At 38.7% G+C, this 27146-nt stretch overlaps 1 protein-coding gene across 8 annotated transcripts in view; it reads right to left on the reverse strand.

Moving 5' to 3' along the window:
* LOC139465757 (diacylglycerol kinase beta-like) overlaps window positions 1-27146 on the reverse strand; it is a 109702-nt gene that overhangs the window by 49994 nt on the left and 32562 nt on the right. For 7 of the 8 annotated variants that reach the window (XM_071247621.1, XM_071247623.1, XM_071247624.1 and 4 more), the window contains exons 2-4: window positions 13795-14722; window positions 3493-3569; window positions 2495-2858 (exon numbers count right to left, since the gene is read on the reverse strand). In XM_071247621.1, coding sequence (XP_071103722.1) covers window positions 2495-2858; window positions 3493-3569; window positions 13795-13858 — 505 coding nt within the window. In that variant the 5' untranslated portion in view covers window positions 13859-14722. The remainder of the gene's footprint in view (window positions 1-2494; window positions 2859-3492; window positions 3570-13794; window positions 14723-27146) is intronic. The other variant, XM_071247625.1, reaches the window with a different exon arrangement.

A 27146-nucleotide genomic window follows, 5' to 3' on the forward strand; every position in this document is an offset into this window, starting at 1 on the left:
TTCATAATTTTCTGCTCTTCTTTAATTAACATAATGAATGAATTTTTTAACATGAAAAATAATAAAATGAAAAAATGCATGAACCACTCTACAGGTGCTTTGAAGAAACGCACACCAAATTACCCACCATGGTCTGTTGTCCAAAACAAAGGCCAAATGCAACAAAAAATGGTCTGAAACTACATACCACATCAGGCCATAGGTCAAAGGTCAGGTCATCTGGTGACCTTGAACCTAGCAAGTCAGCTGCCATGTCCCAGGAGACGAAGGAGCGCCACTGAAGAAAGGGTGGAGCAAGCCACATGCAAGACAGATTCTGATTGGCAGAATGAAGACTGATTGAAAGGTGGTTGGTGCAACTGCATCATGCATAGGTGTGCATGCTATGCATGGTGTTAGTGGTGTCACCTTCGACAGGTGGGCATTAATAAATGCGGTGTGTGCCCTTGAAGATTGATTGATTTCCTGTCATTTCTGTTTCATAATCTGAATATTCTATCTGTATACTGATATCGACCACATTCTTTCTTCCACTTTGACTATAAACTTCAAAGATATATTTTTAAAGAAATAGTTTGTCCATGCCTTCAATGAAGATTAGTTTAGGCTAAAATAGAAAAATAGTCTCGGTTTTTAGGCACCGCCCACATCATTAAAATGTCTGCCACACGTTTCGTTTATATTTCCATTTTCAAAAAATCAAAAAATCCTAATACTTAAAAACAATGCGATCCAATATAAAAATATTAAACAACGTATTACGAAATCTGCTGAAATTCATTATTAAGGGCTTGACACGATTCAAAAGTCAATTTACCCATTGACATTATTTTTACACACATCACACCCTCACACACACATGCACACTTCAACAATCTTTCTTTGGACCACAAGTCCCAAACTGTCAATCAGTCCAGTACAATATGCAAATAGAAAGGTCAGATGTGAGAGGTCAAGGGGTCATGCACCATGCATTACTTAAAGGATTGTATTAACAGGGTAAGGGAATAGTTGGTCAATAGTGTACATTATGCATGCAAATGAAGAGGTCAAAGATGGCATTTCATATGGAAGGACATTACGGAACCAAAAAAGACAAAACAAGTACACGGACCATATGTATAAAATATACCACTCAAAAAAGGTTAAGGATTACCTGATTCTTTCACATTACTCTAGTTAATCTGTCATGCCATGGACAGGACTGACCGGTTCTTTCATAGTACTATAGTTCATGCCATGACAGATTAACTACAGTAATACGAAGAACCGAGGTGTCTTAACATTTTTTGAGTAGTATATACTTTTGTGTATGAGGAAATGGTCATCTTGCTGCAGCTGCTGCATGTGTGCTCTTGTATATATAGTGGTAAAAAATTTCGGATAAAAAATAATAATATAAAACTATTTGCAAATGATAACGTTTGTGCTGGTAGTGCTTGTGGTGGATCAGGGGCCGAATTTGAAACATCGTCCGCGTGATGTTAACTATGGATTATATCACAAACAGTAAGCTGAAGACATAGACCACCATACTGTAAGTTGGAGGAAGGCGTGCACAAATTAATTATTAGACATTCATTTTCATTATTATTACTTTATTACACTTTTTTTAAAGTCAAGCATTTCATCTTTTCTTTCTTTCATAGATGACCATGATGACAAGCTTGGTTATTTTTGTTAAACATTATGAGCGAGTATAGTTTTATGCCGTTTTTAGCAATATTCTGGCAGAATCACAACAGGGGACACCAGAAATGGCTTCCCTCATTATACACATGTGGTAATCGAAACCCTGGACTTTGTCGCGAAGAGTGAACACTTTCAACCAATAGGCTACACTACAACCCTTGAATGATCCAGTGTGTTATTATTTCAGCCATAAGCATTTGATAAACCAGAGGACATAAAGCATGTTTTCATACATTTTACCAATGAGCAGACTCAAACTCAGTATATGTGTGACGAGCCCTAATTTTTAGCACCAGAGTAACCAACTCAATATACTCCAAACTGAGACTTATGCAACCAATTCAGAAATATAAAGAGGTGATCTTCAAGGACGATATGGAATGGATGATTACCTGATAACCACTTCATACTGGTCAACAGGATTAACCATAATTTTGTGATGAATTGAGCTTGATAGGCATTCAACCTGAGTCCTTCACTCTTTTACCGAATCTCACCAAGATCTTTCTACTTCTTTACAGTGTACAATCATTGGGTATATCTTACAGTATGATGTTCTATGTCCATACCTTACTTCGGAAATGTTGGCATATATTCATATATATCTAGACATTATTCGATAGGACCAATATACTTAGATGTTAGCAAAGATTTTCAGATTTTTAAAAGAAACTGGTTATTGCAAGGTCAAGGCAGGTCAGGATTTTGGTTCTTCAGCCAGAAATAAGATAAGTGTAAAGTGAAGGCTCAGTCCTTTCTTCATAACTCAAACAATTTGTTTGATGGCGTGGCTGACATCTACCTGCTCTACTTCGTCTCCCAGCATCGGTGCCGCTGCTATCATGGCGGGAGTGGCCTTTCTCTCCGCCATGATGACCAAGGCCGTGAAGCTTCTCAGTAAGTCCATGGAGCTTTTCAGCAAGACCATGGTGCTTTTCTGGTTTTTCGAGGTGGATATCAGCCGTCTGGTGGGTGATTGGTGCACACAACGTTTGTGATGCCATTGCTGCAGCCACATCACGGATGTGGAATTCCTTACCGACATTGGCCCCTTGGGGGACTGGTTTCTTCATGAAAGACAAAAAGAGAGTCTTGCACAATTCTTCAGTTAATGAGGATTCCATCAGAATTTCCATGAACAGCTGGAACCCCTCATAGTCGATCGGCTGAAACGAAACAAAAAGCAACTATTTGAAATGCTCATTAAAAATCTGCATCTTACCTTACCTCAAATACAAGCTTCTGATTGGTCAAGGAGCGAGCAACTGTTTTTCTATGTACTTTCTCACAGGTGGGGTACAAATTTCATGTAACCCACTAAGAAATTAATCAGAACACATCTTAAGTGGCATGTTCGTCTTGCATATGTATCACTGAGTTTCTGAAATGAACTGATGTTTGTCCAAATGCATTGGGTAAAGGGAAACAACTCTGTTTGTGTAACTGCGGACAAATATTCCCGACCTGTATGAATGAATGTTGGTAAAATGAATTTCTCACACACACGGTGCATCACACCATATACAATAATGCACTGGTGCACTGCCATATTGACTCAACAACACAATACATGATATACCGTATTCGACATAATAAGCGCCCAGGGTGCTTTCAAAATTACAGATAGCTGACTCTTAATAGATTATTATTTTGGTGAAGAAAACAGAGTTGAAAGACTGTAAATTTCGTGGTTTATGCTGATTACGTCGAATACGGTACTTCAGTCTGCATTGTTCACATATTGTTTTCATTATTTGTAAATCAGTTAGTCAACACAAGACTAAAATAAGCAACACTAACCTCATCTCGATTATATTTGGACAAGGCTCCGTTGCCATTGAACTCATCTAGGACATCAGTCAGCTTCTTCGAGGAGTCTGTAACATAACATATAGGGGTGACTATTGAGGCATTTTTGGCTATTGCGATACTATTGCGATAGTTAAAACAACTATTGCGATACTATTGCGATAGTGGCCCTACTATTGCGATACTATTGTGATAGTTTTCACTTGCAATTATAGCAGGCTTTAGCAGCATATATTTCAGCATTTTGACTGACACCATGAAAATAATTATATCTGTCTGATACTATTTGTAAAGAAAACAAGAAATGAAAAGAAAACAAGTTCAAATTGTCCTTTCAAAAACATGTTAATACAAAATTTCACTTCATGTAACTGGTTAAGTCTTAGGTTACTGCAGTGTTTTAGCACCAATGTGAAAGAATGTGATTGAATGACTAGTATTTGACTATACAAACTGTCAAACTCTTTCATTTTTTTTTAAGAAAGTAAATGTACCAAACAAATTAACAATCAAAACTATCGATAGTTAGACAAACTATCGCCAATAGTATCGATTGTTTCAAGTTGCAATCGATAGTGTACTATCGTGAGACAAGCAATCGCAATCAATCGATAGGTCGATGTATCGTTACACCACTAATAACATAGATTCACAATAATTAATAAATGAATATCTATGTAAAGGTTTATGCCACTTATCACTGCTTATGGTAGTAGCAATATAAGAAACTTACTATTACATTTCACCAGCAAATATACACATGACACAGGGGACAGGTACAGTCAACAGCAAATCCTGCCAAGGGTAGGGGAGGCAACTCTGTGCAATATCTACCATGTGTACTAAGGCCTAAACAAAATAATTGTGCTTCAGGTAACATGGCCCTAACATATATGTGGGTCGATAGGTAGGTTATTTTTTGGTATATTTTTTTAATACAGACGACATCAAAGTTTTTATTATAAATATTGCTTTCTTGAGATGGTACTTGTTGTTTTCCTGATTGGTGCTCAGCATTAAGGGATAAAACAAGAACTGGTTGGCTTGGAGTCAACTTAATCCGTCTACGTGGGGTTTCCATGGCATGGTATGTCAGTGGGCTGATGATGATGATGATGATGATGATGATATTTATCCCTGCGTGCTCAAAGCGCTACATTATTACCACTATCATCCAAACAGCCTGACCATCAGTTACTTATTTTCCAAGTGAAACTTGGTTATGCTTGCTGTCAGTGTTATGTTAAAGAGGGACGGCAAATAGCAATAAAACCTATCATGTGTAAACCATTCCTGTGTAAGAGGTACTAATGCCAGCTCACGCTGAATGCAAATTCTACCCAAAATAGCTCCAGAATGGGAAAACAGAAAGTAGCTTATGCATAAATCTTCTCAATGTTTAAACAAGTCAAAAGGCGACGTCACACTAATGTGCCTGATACACTAGGATAGGCAGCATTAACAGAGGAAGTGGACTCGAGCTTGATTAATACATCGTGTTGAGAAAGCGATGGTTACGAGCGTGGAGTTTCTCCGACAGCCTGAATCACTGTAATGACCTGGGAATCGAACAGCTGGCCATATTTCTTGCATCAATAATTATACGGCACCAATTGCATAAATATGTCAATAACTGTGGACTCAGGATATAATGAATACGTTCATCCATAGTGAGGCTGCGACGTGATGCTGCCATGTTAGACGCTGATAATGGGGGAGGGGGGTCAAGTCTTCAGGTCATTGGATCTCCGTCAAGGGTAAATGACACATGAAATGAGATGTTACCAGGGTTTTGTTGTCGATGTGCTCTAAATGTAACCTCTTTGTTGTTGATACACCCTAAATGTGACCTCTTTGTTGTTGATACACCCTAAATGTGACCTCTTTATTGTTGATACACCCTAAATATGACCTCTGTTGTTGATACATCCTAAATGTGATCTCTTTGTTCTTGATACATCCTAAATGTGACCTCTTTGTTCTTGATACATCCTAAATGTGACCTCTTTGTCGTTGATACATCCTAAATGTGACCTCTTTGTTGTTGATACATCCTAAATGTGACCTCTTTGTTGTTGATACACCCTAAATGTGACCTCTTTGTTGTTGATACACCCTAAATGTGACCTCTTTGTTGTTGATACATCCTAAATGTGACCTCTTTGTTGTTGATACACCCTAAATGTGACCTCTTTGTTGTTGATACACCCTAAATGTGACCTCTTTGTTGTTGATACACCCTAAATGTGAACGCTTTGTTGTTGATACATCCTAAATGTGACCTCTTTGTTGTTGATACACCCTAAATGTGACCTTGTCACCATCAAATTATAAGCAAGGACAGACTTGGTGACTGACATGATTGATGAATCGTTCGTTATAAATCCATAATGGGAGAAATACTTGGGATGTATTTACAGCTATAAAATGTATCAGATAGATAGATAGATAGATAGATAGATAGATAGATAGATAGATAGATAGATAGATAGATAGATAGAGTGAATGTGAAATAGATAGATAGAGTGAGTGTGACGGTGATATTCCTGTTTTGTGGGTTTGTAAACGCTCTCCACACTGTATAGAATGATCTTGTTACATACCTGAGAGTTTAGCCTAGTTAACTAAGGTCAAGGTTGACTACGGTGTACGTTACAACAACGAAGCCCTTTTCCCAAAGACTAGTTCTTGGGAGTATGATCATGTGTATCAAGATTCATAAGCCATTCGCTAAATCAAGATTCTATTTGTGCCAATATCTCCAAACATATCAGAGTCATTATTTTTGTATTTTGATACTTGAGGACGTTCCAGAGGAGATACGAGGACGAGTCCAAATTTACTACCCGGGTACCCATCACCCTACTACCCAACCCTACCCGAATACCCGCTGTAGATATCTAGAGATAGGTATAAACTGTCCGATTTAGAAGAGTTTGACAATAGCCCTTGCAAAATGTATTTAGATACACATGTAATGCGATCTGGTCACGCATACACTGAAGTTTACTGCATAAAGTTTCATCTTAATTCAAATATATACAAGTCAGAAGGAATGGGTGCATAGTCAGAAAAAAATGGGAACATTAGTGACTTGTAGTGTAACCATAGAGTTTTCAATATTTTTTGTCATTAAACAATATATCACGTGACTAATCACGGGTCCAATTTAGTGGTCCTTTTGGTACCCGGGTCCTACTCAGGACCCACTTGATGAGTACCGGAGTTACCCATCCCAGCCTTAAAATGTACCTCCAAATGCAAAGAGGAAACCTTTGAGGAAAAACTGTTGTCATGGTTACAAGGGATAACAGGGAGTGTTCCTCCTATAAGCATATCCCATTAGGAAGTACTGACTCTAGCGTAAATTTCACTTCAGGTTTACTCCGCCAGTGTATATTATACTACTCAAGAGAAGTTAAGGAGCACCTGATTCTTTCATATTACTATAGTTAATCTGTCATGACATGAGTCAGTGAGTGAGTGAGTGAGTGAGTTTGGTTTTACGCCGCTTTTAGCAATATTCCTGCAGTATCAGAGCAGGGGACACCAGAAATGGGTTTCACACATTGTACCCATGTGGCGAATCGAACCCGGGTATTTGCCGTGACGAGCGAACGCTTTAACCACAAGGCTACCCTACCGCCCATAATTTGAAAGAACAGGGTGTTCTTTCACTTCTTTTGAGTGACACATATGTTCATAAAAACACTGTCGTTTTGTTCCATAATAGCTTGGTGCTTTTTTCCTCATCACATGTTGAAAGCTTTGAACTCGGAATTGTTTTCAACTTCAGATAAAATTCTATAATCATCCATAAAATATCAGAAGGAACTTCAGACATGGTTACCTCCATATGCAAGAACGTCTTAAAGAACCTTGGTTCTTTATTTTGAGACTTGAGAAGAGAATTAGAGCTAAATATTCAAACCAACCAGCCTTTTCTATCTTACTTAGAGAAGCTCCACCATGTGAAGGCCGTTCCTTCTGGACACTGGAGCAGGAGATTTAGTTGTCATCACTTCTACTTTCCAGTAAGTAGCTAGATTAACCCTAAAATATTTATATTCACATCAATTTGGTGAGAAAACAAAAAGATGAATCACTTCGGCTAATCATTCTGAACCTGATCAAGGACAAAAGGTGATGTTAGGTTTGTGAACTTTTACAGATCGATGACTTGGAATAGATGCGCTGCCAGTCTCTTACACATATTTGTAGCCAAACAAAAGTAATAGTTAGAGAGCCTTATTCATAGATCTCGGTCAATATATGTTCCGGCAGTATACAGTTAATGGAATGAGGTCCAGCATTGTCTTCCTTTGAGCGACTATGTATTGTCAAAGTTATGAGTGTTCTATGAAGACCAATCCTTTTCTGTGTTGTTTTTTTTGACATGTCAATTACTCCGTGGTCATGATTTTTGGATCCTTTGTTAAGCAAGCTGAGCACTGTTCATGGAGTGAGTGAGTGAGTTTGGTTATAGGCCGCTTTTAGAAATAGCTGGGGACGCCAGAAATGGGCTTCATACATTCTACCCATGACGGGCATCGAACCTGGGTCTTCGGCGTGACGAGCAAACTCTTTAACCACTAGGCTACCCGACCGCCCCTTGTTCGTGGAATGTAATCAGTTATGATGCATATTACATATTATGTTTGAGTACCACAACCTGTACAGGTAATAAGTTCCTTCCCCAGTATTGCGAAATAGTGTTGATATATGTTCACGATAGTACAGTGACGGTATTACGAATGTGGCTTAAAATGGCGATAACTTGCAATGAAAACGGTGCGACGTATTGTTAATACACTGTAGTTCAATAAGGGTGCAAACATGACATGATAATGACTAAAAATGCCGGAATAGTGGCTCGTAACTGGATATAGCGGTGCAAATATGGCGCATTAGCAATTTACAAAAGTGCTGTAAAAGTGCGCTATGTTGGCACACAACAAATACTACTGTGTGTTGCTCCCCTTTATCTTAATATGTAAGACAGCTACTAAAAATCGCAAAGAACTAAGAAGAACAAAGCATGGTATATTTCACGATGAAACATTTTTCCGTCATCACCCAAAGTGATGCAGGTCTCAGACGTTTACCACTTCAGTGAAACCCATGAGGACGGGTATGGTGCTGACAAACCTAGAACATAATCGGGAAGAACTGGGTTTCGAACCCACAATCATAGGTTTCTGGCATGCCATAGTGACGCAACTCTGCACAACGATTTGCGGCGCCTTAGACGACTGGGCCACCCATGCCCCCAGAAAAGGTACACATAATTGACTTGACAATTGTGAGAATATGCGGGAAAGACCAAATTGTACCCCATGTTCATAATATGGACTTCTCCAACCAACATTGCCTAGGTCCGATTTGATTCAGGGAGTCATCATTATTTATATACAATAAAATATTTTCAAAGCTTGTACATTTTATTAACATCCTTGGACCGCCTCCGTGGTCTTGTGGCAGAGCGTCCGCCCGGAGAGCGGAAGGTCCGGGGTTCGATCCCCGGCCGCGTCATACCAAAAGATGTTAAAAGATGGTACTTGTTGTTACCCTGTCTGGTGCTTGGCATTAAAGGTCTAAAACAAGGACTGGTCGGCTCAGAGTCAGTATACTGTGTCTGACTGGGGTATTCATGTTAAACTGCGACATGGTATCTCAGTGGGCTAGCACTATAAATCGGCATCAGTCCGGACTGGTACAAGCAGCCACACACACACATACATGTGCATGCACGTCGCTATATAAGTGCAACAATATTTGATGCAACGTTAAACCCCATTTCACCTCACCACCTCACAGACCGCCATCATATAGCTGGAATATTGCTGAGTGTGGCGTTAAACAACAAATAAACAAAACAAAATTGTACAGCAGTGATAAGCAGTGTTAATATCTTTGACGAGTATGTCTATTTCTCAGTGAATTAAGCTGTAAAAGTGCAGACGAAGCTGACTGGTCTTTGATGTGACTGACACTAATTGAGGTTTGCTAATCTGTAAGAAAGTGATTATCATTTAGTTACAAGAATGTTTAATTTCACCGTTAATCAAACCTGAGGTTTGCTAGATTGCTACTGACGTAATATCTAAATATTGATGCGTAGGTCTCCATTATCTATTTATAGCTCTGTTTACAACCTTTCATGCCTTCAACATGTTCAAGATACTTTAAACTACTGTTATAACAAACACGCTTATAACGAACTGACGGATATAACGAACTGTATACTTTGGTCCTGCCCATTTATTGTATATGCGCTGTATATGTGCTTATAACAAACTACGGTTATTAAGAACTAAAATAAGTGGTCCCTTTGAGTTCGTTATAACCATAGATTACTGTAAACGGTAAATGATATGAAAATACATTTTTGGGTTTACGTGCAGTTAGTGGCTGTTTTCAATTGATTCTGGTCTAAAAACGCATCACAACCTGACAAAATAGCTTTCCAAAAACATGTCTGAAGTCAGATGATAAACGGATGGTAAATGTGCAGTTTTACATGATAGTCATAGAGTCACAGTTCATGCTGGTCACGAATTGATGAGTTGATAGTTGAGTCACAGCAAGTTGATCGGACAAAATATTGCTTTACTAGTTCTGTGCCAAAGCTTATGATCATAATTCCATGCTGAGTATCACTGGTTGGAGAGATTGGAGACGTTCTCCTGTTTTAGTACATACACACTAGGGCTGAGATTGGTAACTCGGGTACTCGGGTCGGGTGGGTACTGAGTAGGACCTGGGTACCCACAGGTACCCGGACCCGTGGTTAGTCACGTGATATATTGTTTTATGACAAAAATTATCTAAAAGTCCATGGTTTCACTACAAGTCACTAATGTTCTGACTATACACCCATTACTTTTGACTTGTATATCTTTGAATAAAGATAAAACTTTATGCAGTAATGCAGTAATGTACTTCAATGTATGCGTGACCTCATCGTTTTATACGTGCATCTGAATACATTTTGCGAGGGCAAACTTTTCCCATCGGACAGTTTGTACCTATCCCTTGAGACAGCAAGTCCCCGGGTAGGGTCAGGTAATAGTGGGGTGGGTACCCGGGGAGTACATTTGGACTGGTGCCAGCCCTAATACACACATACAACTCATCCGATGGTAGATGACAGATGGTTGAAACATGAATACATACATACACCTGAAACACAGGTGTCAAATGTGCGGCATCACCCTTGGCAAGTGACTTAGTTAAAATGTGCCTCTGTTCACCCAGCAGCGAATGGGTACCCGATTTGTGAGGTGGATATGAAAACCTTCTGGCGCCCGTAGGCAGCTTGGGTTGTATACTCCCAAGGGAGTTGAGAATGATAACTATATGCAAACAGATCCACTGGTCAGGGAAGATATAAAACCGTATTTGAGTAGATACTAGTACCTGATTACCTGTGTTATATATATGAATAATATAGTAATAATAATTTCACGTTAATGCAAAGATGTGTAGTTTGTTGATTGTCATTATCTAAATTCATTGTTTGCTAGGCATTCAACAAGAATTCAGACTGATGCATTATCCACAACCCACCCACCCTCATGCTAATCAAACCCTTTGCATCCACAAGATCAAAGTCAACCAGACTTGTAAATTGCATCATTGATTAGATAATTGTGTGAGACAATGCAGTTAATTAATTCCATTGTCTACTTGCTACACTGGCCAGGTGTACAAAATAACACAATGGGTCATGTCGTTATGTCATGCAAGTCAACAATAGTCTCTTTCAAAATTGGCAATTTTAATGTTCAATAGTCCATTCCATAATCACAAATGATTTTCAACAAACAAGAGCAAGAAAAGAAACCAGATTCTCCTTTTTAAGTAGGCTGTTTGTGTTTGTTTGTTTGTCGTAGTTGAAGAACATGTTGAAGGCATGAAAGGTTGTAAACAGAGCTATGAATAGATAATGGAGACCTACACATCAATATTTAGATATTACGTCAGTAGCAATCTAGCAAACCTCAGGTTTGATTAACGGTGAAATTAAACATTCTTGTAACTAAATGATAATCACTTTCTTACAGATTAGCAAACCTCAGTTAGTGTCAGTCACATCAAAGACCAGTCAGCTTCGTCTGCACTTTTACAGCTTAATTCACTGAGAAATAGACATACTCGTCAAAAATATAAACACTGCTTATCACTGCTGTACAATTTTGATTTGTTTGTTTGTTGTTTAACGCCGCACTCAGCACTATTCCAGCTATATGGCGATGGTCTGTAAACAATCTAGTCTAAACCAGACAATCCAGTGATTGACATCATGAGCATCGAACCACGTAATTGGGAGATGATGACATGCATCAACCAAGTCAGCGAGCCTGACCACCCAAACCCGTTAGTCGCCTCTTATGACAGCATAGTCGCTGTTTATAGCAAGCATGGGTTGCTGAAGACCTATTCAACCACAGATCTTCGCGGGTCATGATAAAGGTGGCATTACAAGGGAAATCTGACACAGGTAATTCAGCTGATATGAATACCTTATGCACTGGTGCACTGCCAACAATACAATATTAACTCCACAATACAATACATGATATACTTCAGTCTGTATTATTCAAATATTGTTTTCCTTATACGATGACACGCATCAACCAAGTCAGCGAGCCGGACCACCCGATCCCGTTAGTCGCCTCTTTCGACAAGCATAGACACTATTTATTGCAAGCATGGGTTGCTGAAGACCTATTCAACCCCAGATCTTTGTGGGTCATGATAAAGGTGGCATTACAAGGGAAATCTGACACAGGTAATTCAGCTGATATGAATCCCTTATGCACTGGTGCACAGCCAACTATACAATATTAACTCAACAATACAATGCATGATATACCCAGATCTTCACAGGGCTATGCTTAATGTACTTGAACAAATTATATTTGTTGATAAGGCATAAAAGAAGATACTTCATAGTCAATATGTCCTCAACAACACCCATCACCATGTATACTTGCATGTTTAACCTTGCTGATGGTTTTATTGACCCTCATGTAAAACATGAAATTCTATCTAGCAAATGACAATGAGACAAACTGTCTATTATCCTCTACAACAAAGCTACATGTCTGATGTCGGTTCGAAGTGTGAGAAGAACAAGCCGGAGGGATCATTTACTGGAGCTCAGTCAAGATATGAAAATTATAGCAACTTAATATTGCATGACATCATCTTGTTTGTTTGTTGTTTTATGCCACTCAGCAATATTCCAGCAGTATGATGGCAGTCAGTGCTTTGGGAGTTACTTGTCAGCTTGTTGTGGGAGGAAAGCCTGAAGTAATGAAGGCCTCAGACGTTTACCACTTTGGAGAGAGAGAGAGAGAGAGAGAGAGAGAGAGAGAGAGAGAGAGAGAGAGAGACAGAGAGAGAGAGAGAGAGAGAGAGAGAGAGAGAGAGAGAGAGAGAGAGAGAGAGAGAGGAGGTACTTTTCTGCTTTGAGGACAGGACAGTTTCCTTTTTGGCTTTTCATAATTTATTATGACAAGGCATGATGCAAGGGAAAAGCAAAATGTAGAAATGCTTGGGCTGACAGGGGGTAGCGGATCCTTAGAAGAAAGTTTTAGTTCAATAACCTAAGATTGTAGGATACCATTTTGGAAGTACCTGTTTATCTCTCAACTATTCACAGCTATCATTCAGATTAACACAATATTAACTGAAAAATTAGGTACTTTTCAAATTTTTCAAAATGAGGTTAATCATAAAACCAACAACCAACAATTGGTTTGATCTATTATGATTGAGAATATAATGTTTGTATTCAAATTTTGTGTCTCACTGTCTTTTATCCTGACCTACAAAACTAGGGATCCAGATGACCCCCAATAGAGAGAATTGCTTTACGCCGCTTTTAGCAATATCACGGCGAAAGACACCAGAACTGGGCTTCACACATTGTACCCATGTAGGGAATCGAACAAGGGTCTTCAGTGGGATGAGCGAATGCTTTAACCACTAGGCTACCCATATCGCCCTCTGATTGAAAGACGAAGAGGAGCAATTGAAAGGGTTCTCAGATAAATATTGACAAAGAACAGTTACGAATCATGCTTCTAAAAAATTGATGTTTCTATATTTCAATATGAATATGTTGCTTTGTGAAAATAAATGTTTCGTAGGAAAATAGAGAATGTGATTTACGAAAAATGAGGTTTATGATTATGATTTATCTCATATGGAAATATATAGGAAATGATGCTAAGCTTTTGTCCAGGTGTATGTACATATAAATGAGAGTTACATCCTACTTACATGACATGTACTCCTGCAGCTGCTGAAACTGCGCAGGATTCAGTTTCTGCCACTGAACTGCCATGTTGACTTCAGGTCAAGGTTGAGGTCAAGGTCAAAAGGTGACTGGAGAATCTTGGTGTCAGATCATTAACATGGTGACTTCTGTCATGGAGAAGTACACAGGATCACAATTTTTCCAAAGCTTTCACCCAGTAGAAGTCCAACCAAGCATTTTGGTTCACAGCCACCTTAATTAGTTCTCCCGTACGCGACAAGATTAGCCTTTTCCATAAATATTGTCAAACCATTTAGTCTGCCACTGATCCTTCTTGAACAATCGCTAAGATGGCAGTACTTTCCTCCTTGCAACAAATAGTCATTGATTACCTTATGTTGAACTTGGCATCAATCAATTAATACATTGTTCTTCTTTTTGAAACTGTGGTCAATCCCTTATACAACAACGATAAGCTGTAGTCGACACTGGTGGCACGACGGCGCTAGTTACTATTGAACTCCTTATTTGCCAATATTGCTAAATACCTTAGTGAGGCAGTTGAAGCTGATTAGGACTTCCTTGATCAGTACTCCTGCTCTTCAACAAACAGTCGCTTCATGTTTTAATGGATTACTCTCCATTGTTCCAATAGCCAGTGGAAGGAAGTCGGGTACACATATGACTGTTTACTTTCTCTACACTTGCAGACTAGTAGGAGGCCACTACGATCCAACTGTGTTGAGATCAATGTCAAAATTCACATACTGGACATTGGAGGAGGCGTCAATGGGACAATTTTGGAAAGTGCCCGTTGTGAGGTGGGACTTAACTCAGTTCAAATAACTAAAAGGGTGCCCTTCGTCAAGGCAGGGGTCGGTCTTCCATCTCAAGAAGCAGGTTTGGTCCTCCGGTCATCAATCAAGCTTTCACCTTCAGCCATGATGGAATCTGAAACAGGATTTCTTCAAATTAGATAAATATTGCTAAATGAGACTCATTGTTAAGTATTGTGGAGTTATATTTCCTGATTTACATTCTTTAAATTATTGATTGTTGTATTAAAACCTTCCAATGTTGAACTCTGTTTAATCTATCAAACAAACCCTGAAACTCATATATTAAACAATATCCCATGCAATTTTATAACAGCTGGCAAGTGTAGATAACTGCAGTTTTATCCACATCCTGAAACAAATATATCCAATACAGCCCATGCATGTCTATAAAAGATGGCAAGTCTAGTTTACTGCAGTTTCAGACTGAAAATGTTGAGAGTGTCTGGGCCCCTCTTTACTATATTTTATAAGGATAATATAACAACTGTTTTTCGGTAAAATATTTTCATTTCAGAGACTTTATGTTCATCTAAACTCTGTTGTGATGAAACATTTTAACCATGTGGGGAATCAAACCCGGGTCTTAATCGTGATGAGCAGCGCTTCATCCACTAGGATAGCCCTTCAAATACTAATTACAATCAGAAAACACAAAAGGCAAGCACATATGTCAAAAATAACATCAAGACAATGATTTGTTTTCTTTATATTAACATTTATACATGTATATGACAACAATGAATAAAGAAAATGAAGGCAGGGTTTCCTAAATGATAACCCTCCCTAGCAAATTCTAACCATGTTGCTATTTACGATGCATTCCCATCTATATGAATCAAAAATTATCTTTATACCAATTAGGCACATTATTGTGTGTGGTCGCCATGGCGATAGATGTGTATCATTTATGAACATTGTCGAAGGTGCAGCATTGTCATGATTATGGCAGCCCAATAAACCTTGGGTGTGGCCATTGCTGAAAGACAGAATTCCCCATTAAATCAGGTTAATGCTATTTGTGATGTAAAAGACAGTCTATGTGATAATAAACAGCCTCTATCATCAATACAGAACAGATATTATTATTATGATTATTGTGAGATGCATGTGCCTCTCTTGCACTTCAGAAGTTTAGACACTGTAACAATCTTCCTTAAATCATATTGCTGTGGCGAATTTGAAAGACTAGCTTTCAAAGTGTGCTCTTGTGTCGATGGGAGTCTAGTTGTCTCCAGACACTGGCAGCGACATGGTAGAACAATCAGTGACCTTGATTCCTTCAGCACATACAGAAATATATTTAAGAAAAAAAGTTTGCTTTAAATCAAATAAAATTAAATATAGTTTTGTTTCTTATGAACATATTTTAATGTCATATATTTTGTTTTTTTCATATTTTAGAGCTAATCAAATGTGCAATATGAACTTCCCTTGGGATAATAAAGTATTGTCTTATCTTATCTTATTAACAATAAAAGGACGAGGATGCGTTGACATTATGATACTACAGGACATAACATCATCATGACATCAGTCCATTATGATGTCACTCAAAAAGTATACTTTATTTAAGAAATAAACGGCGATTGGGAGTTGTTTATCATACGATAAAACACTGCAGGGACAATAAACCTTGTATGAGACATCAGCAACATGTTCAGCCTCTTTAAGGATGTTGATAAAATGTACAAGCCTTAAAAATATTTACCCAAATTTCAATAATGATGACTCCCTAAATAGCATCCGGCCACGGAAATGTCGGACAAGTCCATTTTACGAACAGGTTTGTTAACTTTGATATTTCCTGCATATTCTCACAATCCTCTCATTAATTATCTGTACCTATTCTCCTACTACTGATTATCATATCTCTCCCACTTTTGGATGCGAACGTTCAGCCATTGCGCTTATCTGCATTCCCCAGTTACATCTATGGGGAACAACTTACTGGACACTTCCCTCTCAAAAACAATGTCATCTGATACGTAACCTCATCAAGTTGCATGCACATATTTGTATCTCCAGAAATGACATCATGATAGAACAATGTTTTATCGTGAAATAAACCATGCTTTGTTCTTCATTGTTCTTTGCCATTTATGGCTTAGTTATCTTAAATAATATTTCAGGATAAAGTAGAGTCAGCGCCTTTGATCTTTTAGTGATGCATAAACTACCATGTTCAAATGATTACGGTCTGTTGAGTGACACAATAATCAACTATTATCTCATCTTATCGGGGCGGTCGGGTAGCCTAGTGGTTAAAGCGTTTGCTCGTCACGCCGAAGACCCGGGTTCGAAGCCCGACATGGGTACAATGTATGAAGCCCATTTCTGGTGTCCCTAGCTATTTCTAAAAGCAGCGTATAACCAAACTCACTCACTCACTCCATGAACAGTGCTCAGCTTGCTTAACAAAGGATCCAAAAATCATGACCACGGAGTAATTGACATGTCAAAAAAACAAACACAGAAAAGGATTGGTCTTCATAGAACACTCATAACTTTGACAATACATAGTCGCTCAAAAGAAGACAATGCTGGACCTCATTCCATTAACTGTATACTGCCGGACCATATATTGACCGAGATCTATGAATAAGGCTCTCTAACTATTACTTTTGTTTGGCTACAAATATGTGTAAGAGACTGGCAGCGCATCTATTCCAAGTCATCGATCTAAACCATTGTGTGAAGCCCATTTCTGGTGTCCCCCGCCGTGATATTGCTGGAATATTGCTAAAAGCGGCGTAAAACAATACTCACTCACTCACTCTCATCCTATCTTATCTACAACTGAAAGTACTGTAACACTGCAAGTCAAGTGTACACATCATACTGTAATCAAACACTTGACACTCTAATGTCATGACATTACAATTTCTTGAGAGAATAATATGTTTGTATAGTAAAGAGGTTTTTGTTGGTTGCTTAATGCCCCTCTCAGCATTATTCCAGGGCCCCGTTCCACAAAGCAATCTTAGCTCTAGCATGCCTCCTTTACTTTAACTTAGGCTTATGATAGTCATAGCGCTAATACATGTTTGTCGTACCGGACCCCGGACCAGGTACTTCACAGCAACACTGGAATTAAGTCAAGGTCAAACCAGTGGTCGATATCATGAGCAACATTCCAGGCTGTCAGGATATCGTGACAATGCGATCTGATTAGTCGCCTCTTATTCATACACACTAAAAAGCTGGGGACCTATTCTAACCAAGGCTCCTCTGGGAGCACAGATGTACAGTATGTATATATTAGCTCCCTTCTCAGTATATATTAACGCCTCATTCAATGAACTCCATAGCACCCACAGAGGTGGGCGCTAACCAACTTATACCATGAGGGCAATGTAGTGGGCTTTACATGAGGATGCCGAACCATGAACCAAAGCCTGCTCCCTGAATCAAATCATCATTGCTCGTTGCACAAGAGGGGTCGTTACGAAGAATAACTGTCTGCCGAAACAATGGACATAACGCACCCTTCTGGTATAATTATCCTCTTTCAGATCATATGTGAAATCAAGAAGTTGACAGTCTGATGTCCTTGTTTTCACCATACACTAACATGCCTATGCCTCAAATCTATGTTTGCCGTCATATAGCTGGAATATTGCTGAGTGCTGCGTTAAGCAACAAACAAACAAACATATGGACGTTTACATGCTAACCCTCCCAACCATCATACACTTCTGACATCACCACAACGTCACAGTCCTCACTCGGTCAAATCTCTCCACTTCTCACTCCATCTCGCTGTCTGCTGCCGTGTTGGCCGTTTTATGATCCATAACTCCTGTCAGCAGAGAGAGTGGTTAGCTCGTCTCCTAAGGGTAAAGCTGAGAGCTGGTTTATTTGCAAGTGGGACTATACTAACACCATGGGAGTTATCTCCCTTTATGCATGGTGCTCACCTCATCCATCCATAACTTGGCCTTTCTAACATGAAGTTTACCTTCTTTTGTCATTCTCTACCATTCAGTGTACGTTCATTTCAATTGTTATGTCACATCAGTCATCTGTCAACTATACAAATTTATTACACTCCTATCAAAACCGCAGGTCTGTCAGTAAACAACAGACACACTGTTTATTCCCTTTGATGAGAGAATATGGTTCGTATGTCAAATGTTCACCATCATAACATATGCTGTAAACATAAAACGTCAAATCTCGATCATCTGCCGTAACAGATTTCATTTGGCATGAAAGGCAAAAAAGTGGTATTTTGGTAGAATCTGTACTTTACTAAGAAAGTGTTATCCCAAATATAACATTTGTTACATTTGACCACTTTCTAAATGGCATTGTGAGTTCATAGCTTTTGGCCAGGGGAGCCTTGCCAATTTACGCTTGTCAGAGGGCTTCACTAAGTATGTGATCTAGACTACCAGTTGTCGGACTTTCCTTTTTGTGGAAGCCTCGGTGGCTGAGTGGGTTAGATCGCTGACTTTGTGTGCTGGCGATTACGTGCCTCTCTCTGGCAGTGTGGGTTCAAAACCCGGACAGGACTCAACACCGAAAAAGTACGAGAATCTGTACTTAAGTAGGAAAGTGTTATCCCAAATATAACATTTGTTACATTTGAGCACTTTCAAAACGGTGTGTCCATAATGCATGTGCCATTGTTTTAAACAATGAACAAAGTATTTGATTGCTCGATAAGACAGTGCTTTTCGCAAGGTTCCATGTCCAGTGTGGTCACTTTGTTTACACAAGTTCATCAAGCTGATTTGACACACGTACACGCCTTTGTTCTTGGTGACCTTGTCAAATAATCTTATAATTAGAAGCAAAACACTGCTCACCCACGTAGTGAACACGTCTAGTCCAGCACCAGCAGTTGGGGGAAACACATGACACTGCTCATATACGTTTAAAGGGCTATACTAATCCATGCAATAACACTTGGAACATGTACAATCTTCTGACCTAGCTAATTCGAATGCTTTAGATTTCATGGAAGTTTGATCACATGTCAAGTACCATATTCGATGTAATATGCGCCTAGGCGGCTCTCAAAATTAGAAATAGGGGGCTCTTATTAGAATATTATGTTGGTGAAGAGATTTCGTGGTTTATAGTGACAGCCTGAAATGTTTATGTACGACAGATATATTTTTCCAGAATTGAATTGCCAATAATTAAAAGTGCATATAACACACGAGACACTAGAGTTAATTGGGTGACACACTTATTTCATGATTTACAGTATCAGAGATCTCAATATAGAGATATGCACCAAATTGTATTATTACAATCTTTCTATGAACCAAACCTTAAAGATTGCCATCCAAATTTCCCGACACATCCGCCTGGCTGCACCAATCATAAGCTAAGTTCAATGGCCGAAATACCAACAGATAAAATGCCTCCTGAGATTCGCATTGGAAACCTGCTGGGTTGGACGAGAGAATAATTTCTCTGAATATGGGCCAATTAACAAAGCTAATGGTAAATGATGTAACACAATGATGGATTATGGTGTCTCCCTTGGAACGATATTCATTTCACTTGAAAATGTCATCCCACTGTCCTTCTATAGCAGGGTACAGAGCCTGGCCTTCTGAAGACACCCTTCCTTACGTAACCCCTGCTGGGCAGACCCTCTGCTTAATCACAATAGCTTGCAGCAATCTGGTTCTCGGAAGTGTTTTAAGGGTTAACTGTGGTGTCTCGTTAAGTAAATCAGAAGCCTCAGCGCTGTCATCATTAACAGTGATTACAGGCCAGACTTAATGTCACACTGTGTAATAATGTATAATGTTAATAGTATGCATAGTGGTTTTTTTTTATATCTAATATAGACAGGGCAACTATAATGAGTCAAAAAGTCATATATATGAGAGAGAGAGAGAGAGAGAGAGAGGAGAGAGAGAGAGAGAGAGAGAGAGAGAGAGAGAGAGAGAGAGAGAGAGAGAGAGAGAGAGAGAGAGAGAGAGAGAGAGAGAGAGAGAGAGAGAGAGAGAGAGAGAGAGAGAGAGAGAGAGAGAGAGAGAGGAGGTACTTTTCTGCTTTGAGGACAGGACAGTTTCCTTTTTGGCTTTTCATAATTTATTATGACAAGGCATGATGCAAGGGAAAAGCAAAATGTAGAAATGCTTGGGCTGACAGGGGGTAGCGGATCCTTAGAAGAAAGTTTTAGTTCAATAACCTAAGATTGTAGGATACCATTTTGGAAGTACCTGTTTATCTCTCAACTATGGTTTTACGCCGCTTTTAGCAATATTCCAGCAATATCACGGCGGGGGAGACCAGAAATGGGCTTCACATATGTTGGGAATCGAACCCGGGTCTTCGGTGTGACGAGCGAACGCTTTAACCACTAGGCTACCCGACCGCCCCTTATATGATTAGCCTGGAGTGAGAGAACATTACATTTCAATTCATTGAGAGAAACAGAGTAGAGACAGACATTTAGTCCCAGAAATTAAGTTATCTCATATAAAAGTATATATCTGCAAAATAACAAAAAGAACATCCAAATGAAGCCCAAAGCAATCCTTAATTTTCAGGCCTGGAGCTGAGGCAATCTAGACTTGCTAAATCATTCTAGACTTGAGTTGGACGCCTTATTTAATTTATTCACTAGGGTCTGAGAGGCAGAAATAGTTGTCTGTGTCACAATCCCTGAACCATATTATTTTTCCCTTCCACCAAGCCCTTAATGTTATACTATAGCCCTAAATGTAGCAAGTCTATATTTTCCACCCATTGGAGCTCCTTTACAGTTAAAATGTAGTTTCTTGTTTCAATGAAAATTATATATTTTCCAAGACTAAAAGTAAGTCTACAGTAAGGAGTCAGCACCTTTAACTAGCGTTGGTTGAGAAATCGGAACCACATACAGTAAACTATTTTATAATGCACTCGGTCACAACAAACTGACCAGTATAGCAAACTTATTTTTTATTCCCCGCCATTTGCTGTATATACATGCTGTATATATGCTTATAATTTTGAGTTTGTTATAACTGTAGTTTACGGTAATTTGTTTAGTCCCAAGACCATTGGATATCCATGTCCTATTTCTTTACCATGTTTACTCTTTACTCAAGCAACAGGATAAATCATCTATAAGTGAGTGAGCCACTTTTAACAGTATTCCAGTTATATCATGGTGTGTCAGCTTAATGTGTCAGGAAAGCCCGAAGTGATGCAGGTCTCAGACCTTTACCACTTCGGTGAAACCCACGAGCACAGGTATGGTGCTGACAAACCTAGAAACATAATCGGGGCGAATCGGGATTCGAACCCACAATCATAGGTTTCTGGCGTGCCCAAGGGACCGACTCTGCACAGCCAATCGCCTTAGACGACTGGGCCACCCGTGCCCCCCCAACTAAAATAACACTGACTTACACATTCACAGACACAGGACAGTGTCTTCAACTTTCCTATGACTTTACAAAGTTTACCAAATATATTTTGTGTTGTAGAAATATAAAAGTAAAATCCTGTATGCACAGATTTTACGTTTAGAACTCCATAAAAGCAAAACATATTGAAGTAAATTTTCATAAATATGAACGTCAAAAATAAAAATGAACAGACTGCATACTAAGCACTGACACCAAAACTGTACATATTGATATGAAATCAGTGACATTGTTCTGCGAAACAACGCAACACAAGCCCCACCCACTCTATTTTCAGCCAATATGAAAACAGCAGTGGGCATGGCCTAATTTATTTTGGTTTATCGAAACTCTAAAGCAAAAGATATTGTTTTAATTGGTAGCCAATCCTAAGCTGTCTGCTAATTATCCATAATCATTAAATATGTGCAATACAAGATGAACCACGAAATGTCTTGCCAAGACAAACTGGTCATGGCCATGACTTCCAAATTGGTAGCCAATTCAAATATAACTTCAAAAAACATATTTGTATCAGGGAACAATTAAAGAATAGTTATTTACCGAACATTCACATTGTTATCAAAACCTGACAATGGTCAAAGTGACCTCTTAAAAACGTTGCTTTTCATTTCCAACCATAGAAAACAAATTTTTGTATACTTTCAATCAGAAACTGCAAATGATAATCAAATTATTCTTTTCAAATTTCAAGAACTGTTAAAAAAAACACATACCATATCATGTGCACAAGAGCTAGTCATTGATTAACAAACAATTGATGCTAAACCTACAAGAAACGATACAAAACGACAGTTGAACCATCACATTTCTTCCTTACAATGTCCAGTACAGCACAAACACACCAAAAGGTCAAGGTCGTTCAACAGGAGATGGCAGCTTTTTTTTCACGGCGCCATGGACATACAGCATCCTCCACATACATGGATCAATAGCGCCAAGGCACATCTACCACAGCAGGCAATGCTAATATCCCTGTAAGTATCACTGTGCGAGAATCTTCACTCAGCTTCATCCTGATATTACACTACAGAGAGATTCGCTTCAGACCTGCAATCTAGTCCATCATCATGTCCAGTTGCAGCATTAAGATCGGTTGATTGCCCGGATTTTAAGTACTTCTTATTTGGAGTTTGGGGCTTTCAAGGAAAGGATAGAGTTTGGAACTTTGTTTATTCAAATGTTTTACGTAATGTTTTTAGATATTGACTCAGGGATACAACTGGCAAGCATTAATTTTTTTTTGGCCTACCTAAAACTGCCAGCCCCTCCCCAGAAGGTGACCTCTATATTTTTAATAACCACTCGTAAAATGGTGACCCTAATTAATTGGGTGCATCTCCTTGTGGGCCCTCCTCTCCTTAAAGAAACAAAAATTCCTAAATGTACTATTTTGCATCAATTTCTCAACCATAAAATATGCATTTTGTACTCTTGAAATCTGTTCCTTCGTAATGTCATAGCAATATTCCAGCAATATCACGGCGGGGGACACCAGAAATGGGCTTCACACATTGTACCCATGTCGGGAATCGAACCCGGGTCTTCGGCGTGACGAGCGAACGCTTTAACCACTAGGCTACCCGACCGCCCCCCACCCACTATTTAGAATAAAAGATTAAAAACATGCAAAAGCTATTATGTTAAACCTAGCAATGACAACAACAATAATCAAACAATATCACAACAACCCCTCCAACCTTTGTGTCCAGCATTGGCAACGTGTGTACAGAACATCAACTATGTAAATGTCGACATTAAGCATACTCAGAGAGCCTCTGCTGATGACATTAAACAGAAATAAATTGGAATTCATCATACCGATCAATCTCTCTTTAGGGCGTGGCACATCACTGATAAATTTGGCTATTTTCAGACTTGCGCAAGAACCTTAAAGAGACTCTATTGATGATTTTGTCAAAGACGTTAGTAAAAACTGATCAAAGTAATTGAGTTAGAAATAAGTACACTATTTGAGTTGAAATTACATCCTAAGCTGTCTGCTAATTATCCATAATCATTAAATATGTGCAATACAAGATGAACCACGAAATGTCTTGCCAAGACAAACTGGTCATGGCCATGACTTCCAAATTTAACTTGTCTGCTTGTGTCCAGATTGGTTAACGAATTTGGGAGAATAATATCGAAAACATGCTCTTAACATCCTGTTGCTTGTCTGTAAATGTCCTATATTAACCCTTTTGGGTGCATATCAAAAACATACTATTAACAACCTGTTGTTGGTCTGTAAATGTCCTATATTAACCCTTTTGGGCGCATATCAAAAACATACTATTAACAACCTGTTGTTGGTCTGTACATGTACCGTATTAACTCTTTTAGGGGCATCATTTAATTTTTTCCCTATTTGTTAGTGATTTTGATTTTGATTTTGATTGAGAGAGAGAGAGAGAACAGTAAACATGAATGAAGAGAAAGAATGAAACAGTGAGAGAAAAAGAAGAGAGAAAGAGAGAGAGAAACAGTGAATGTGAGAGGAGAGAAAGAGTGAGAGACAGTAAAAAGAGAGCGAGAGTGAAAGAGAGTGAGAGACTGCATGTACCAAACTGTACTGAATGTGATGCTTGGTTTGTCAGCATCATTATATAACTCATCCTCGTTGATAATGGGGTTTAACTCTGTGCGTGTGTGCATCCAGACTGATGCCCGTTTTACAGTGCTAGCCCATTGAGATACCATGCCGCAGTTTAGAATGGATACCCCACTCACACACAGTATACTGACTCCGAGCCGACCAATCATTATTTTATCCCCTTAACGGTGAGCATCAGTCAGGGAAACAAGAAGTACCATCATATTACATCTTTTGGTATGACACGGCCGGGGATCAAACCTCCGACCTTCCGCTCCATGGGCAGACTTAATGTATCCCAGAGTATGCGTGCTGGGGCGAGCAAACCCTTTTTTTTTTAGCATTATACAAGCATAAGTTTTGGAAATGATTGCTAGAAAGTCTAACAACACTATCATTTGTTTATCTGTTTTTAGGACTGCACAGTATTATTGTTATAACAGTATATGGCAATACGCTTTTGAAACGATTACACATGACAATATTTTTCCGGTTTCGTTATTATTTGTATCATTTAACCTGAACATTCACAATTGATGTTTCCATTCGAAATTGATTGACAAAACATCGGAAACAAGGAAGAGATTTTTCTCTCACATAGTTATCTCCCCTGTATCCATGACTACAAAATGGTGGCAACTGACCATGCTGACTTTGACATTGTAATATTCACATTTGTATGTAGAAAACAGGATCTGCATGTAGAATCAGTGTCAATCATTGTCAAACACTACAGCTCCCAATATATCACTATACATATCGCAATAGATTGCCATACCAATTTTTTTGCTAATACACCGCCTTATCTGTTTTTTTAAAAAAAAAAGAACAAGACAAAGTAGACCAAAGAAAGAAATTAACAAGACAGAACAAAATGCAAATTGCTTCACAATATTTTTTCATTCTGGCATTTGCCTGTTTACTTTGATCCCGAAATACACTCGTCGATTCCCCAAAAGCGGTATCCATGCTTGAATATGCTTATCAATATTCATATCTAGGTTTTACAGCAAGAAAGAGAAGCAATGTCTGATCCTAGGATATATAAGAGTCCTAACGAGGGATTACAACATAAAACGAGACAGACATCATTCGATTTGTTGCATCACAACACACAAGGTAACGTTTAGTTGATTTGCACACTCGTTGCTCCCTCCAATCAACTGATTCTAGTTGTTCAGTCATTTCTCTCATAAACCCAGTCAGCCATAACTTTCTGAAAGGATGCTCTAGGCCTTGACATGGTCCAGTTCATATATACATGAACTTGGATAAGCATCAAAATGTTAGAACACAATGAGACTCCATGGCATAAAGGGAAGCAGATTTCTGTGTACTCTCTGAACCAAACCAAAAATAAAAAGCATAGACAGTAAGTTGCGTGTAAGCGTTTTAAGAGGGATTTATCTAGACCAGCAAGTGGCCGATTTTTCTGCCCTAGGTCTTCGGCATATGAAAGCAAAAATTCCCAATTTAAACAACAAATTTCCCAATTCCTCCAAATTTACGAAAATTAGAGTGAGTGAATGAGTGAGTATGGTTTTACGCCTCTTTTGGCAATATTCCAGCAATATCATGGCAGGGGTCACCATAAATGCGCTTTACACATTGTACCCATGTCGGGAATCGAACCCAGGCCTGCAGCGGGATGAGCGAATGCTTTAACCACTAGGCTACCCACACTTCCCTACAAAAATTAGAACAAAATAATAATAATCAAATATTGAACAATGCTACAAATTATTCGCAATTAGCCTCCCAAAGTCTCTCAGTTTAAAATTCTAGATAAAACTCAGTGGTGCTGTGAATATTCAAATAAGGCCAGACAAATTTTTGTTTGAGTTTACAGATCTTGGTGCTGAAAAATTGAATTGACAGGCCAAATATGAATAAATAGGCATGGTCTCTGGTTATAATTTCCGTTTTAGTCATATAAATATTCCTTGGATTATTTTTGTTGTCAAATTAATCTTAACCGTCATGCTGATTTTACATTGGGCTGAATTTTTTATTTCTACGGTCTGCAGATCCATAAACAAAACAAACATTAATGTAAGGATAATATGAGTGTGTTAATATAGCATCAGCAATATTTCAATGGCCCCTTTGACATTCACTATTATACTGTGTAGCATTGTATCTTGGGTATAGTATATCTAATATATATCCTCTGAGAAAATATAAAAATACTGAACATATAACAAAGATTCTTATTAACATGACAAGATACAAAATTCAAGTTGAATGATCCTTGTAAACTCGCATATCGTATATTGCTGTGTATAGGGTGAGTTTTTACTAAGAAAGCCTTCTTAGTGGGGGTCGTCTTATACACAGGTACTGTGAGCACGTGAGGTAGTTCATATCTCATGCACAAGCTAGCTGCTTCATGAACAAGATCAATCCTCTCTATATTTTTTACTGGAGCCAAAATTCACAAATACCACTGAACAAGCTTACACTTAAACTAGTTCAAACATATTTCTATTTTCCTGACCGTTCCAACTCTGGTGAATTAGAAAAAAAGGATAGGATTCCATAAAAAAAACCACCAAAAT

The sequence above is a fragment of the Haliotis cracherodii genome, unplaced genomic scaffold, assembly GCF_022045235.1.
Source record: "Haliotis cracherodii isolate W230 unplaced genomic scaffold, xgHalCrac1.p SCAF_18, whole genome shotgun sequence".
Lineage (NCBI taxonomy): Eukaryota > Metazoa > Mollusca > Gastropoda > Lepetellida > Haliotidae > Haliotis > Haliotis cracherodii.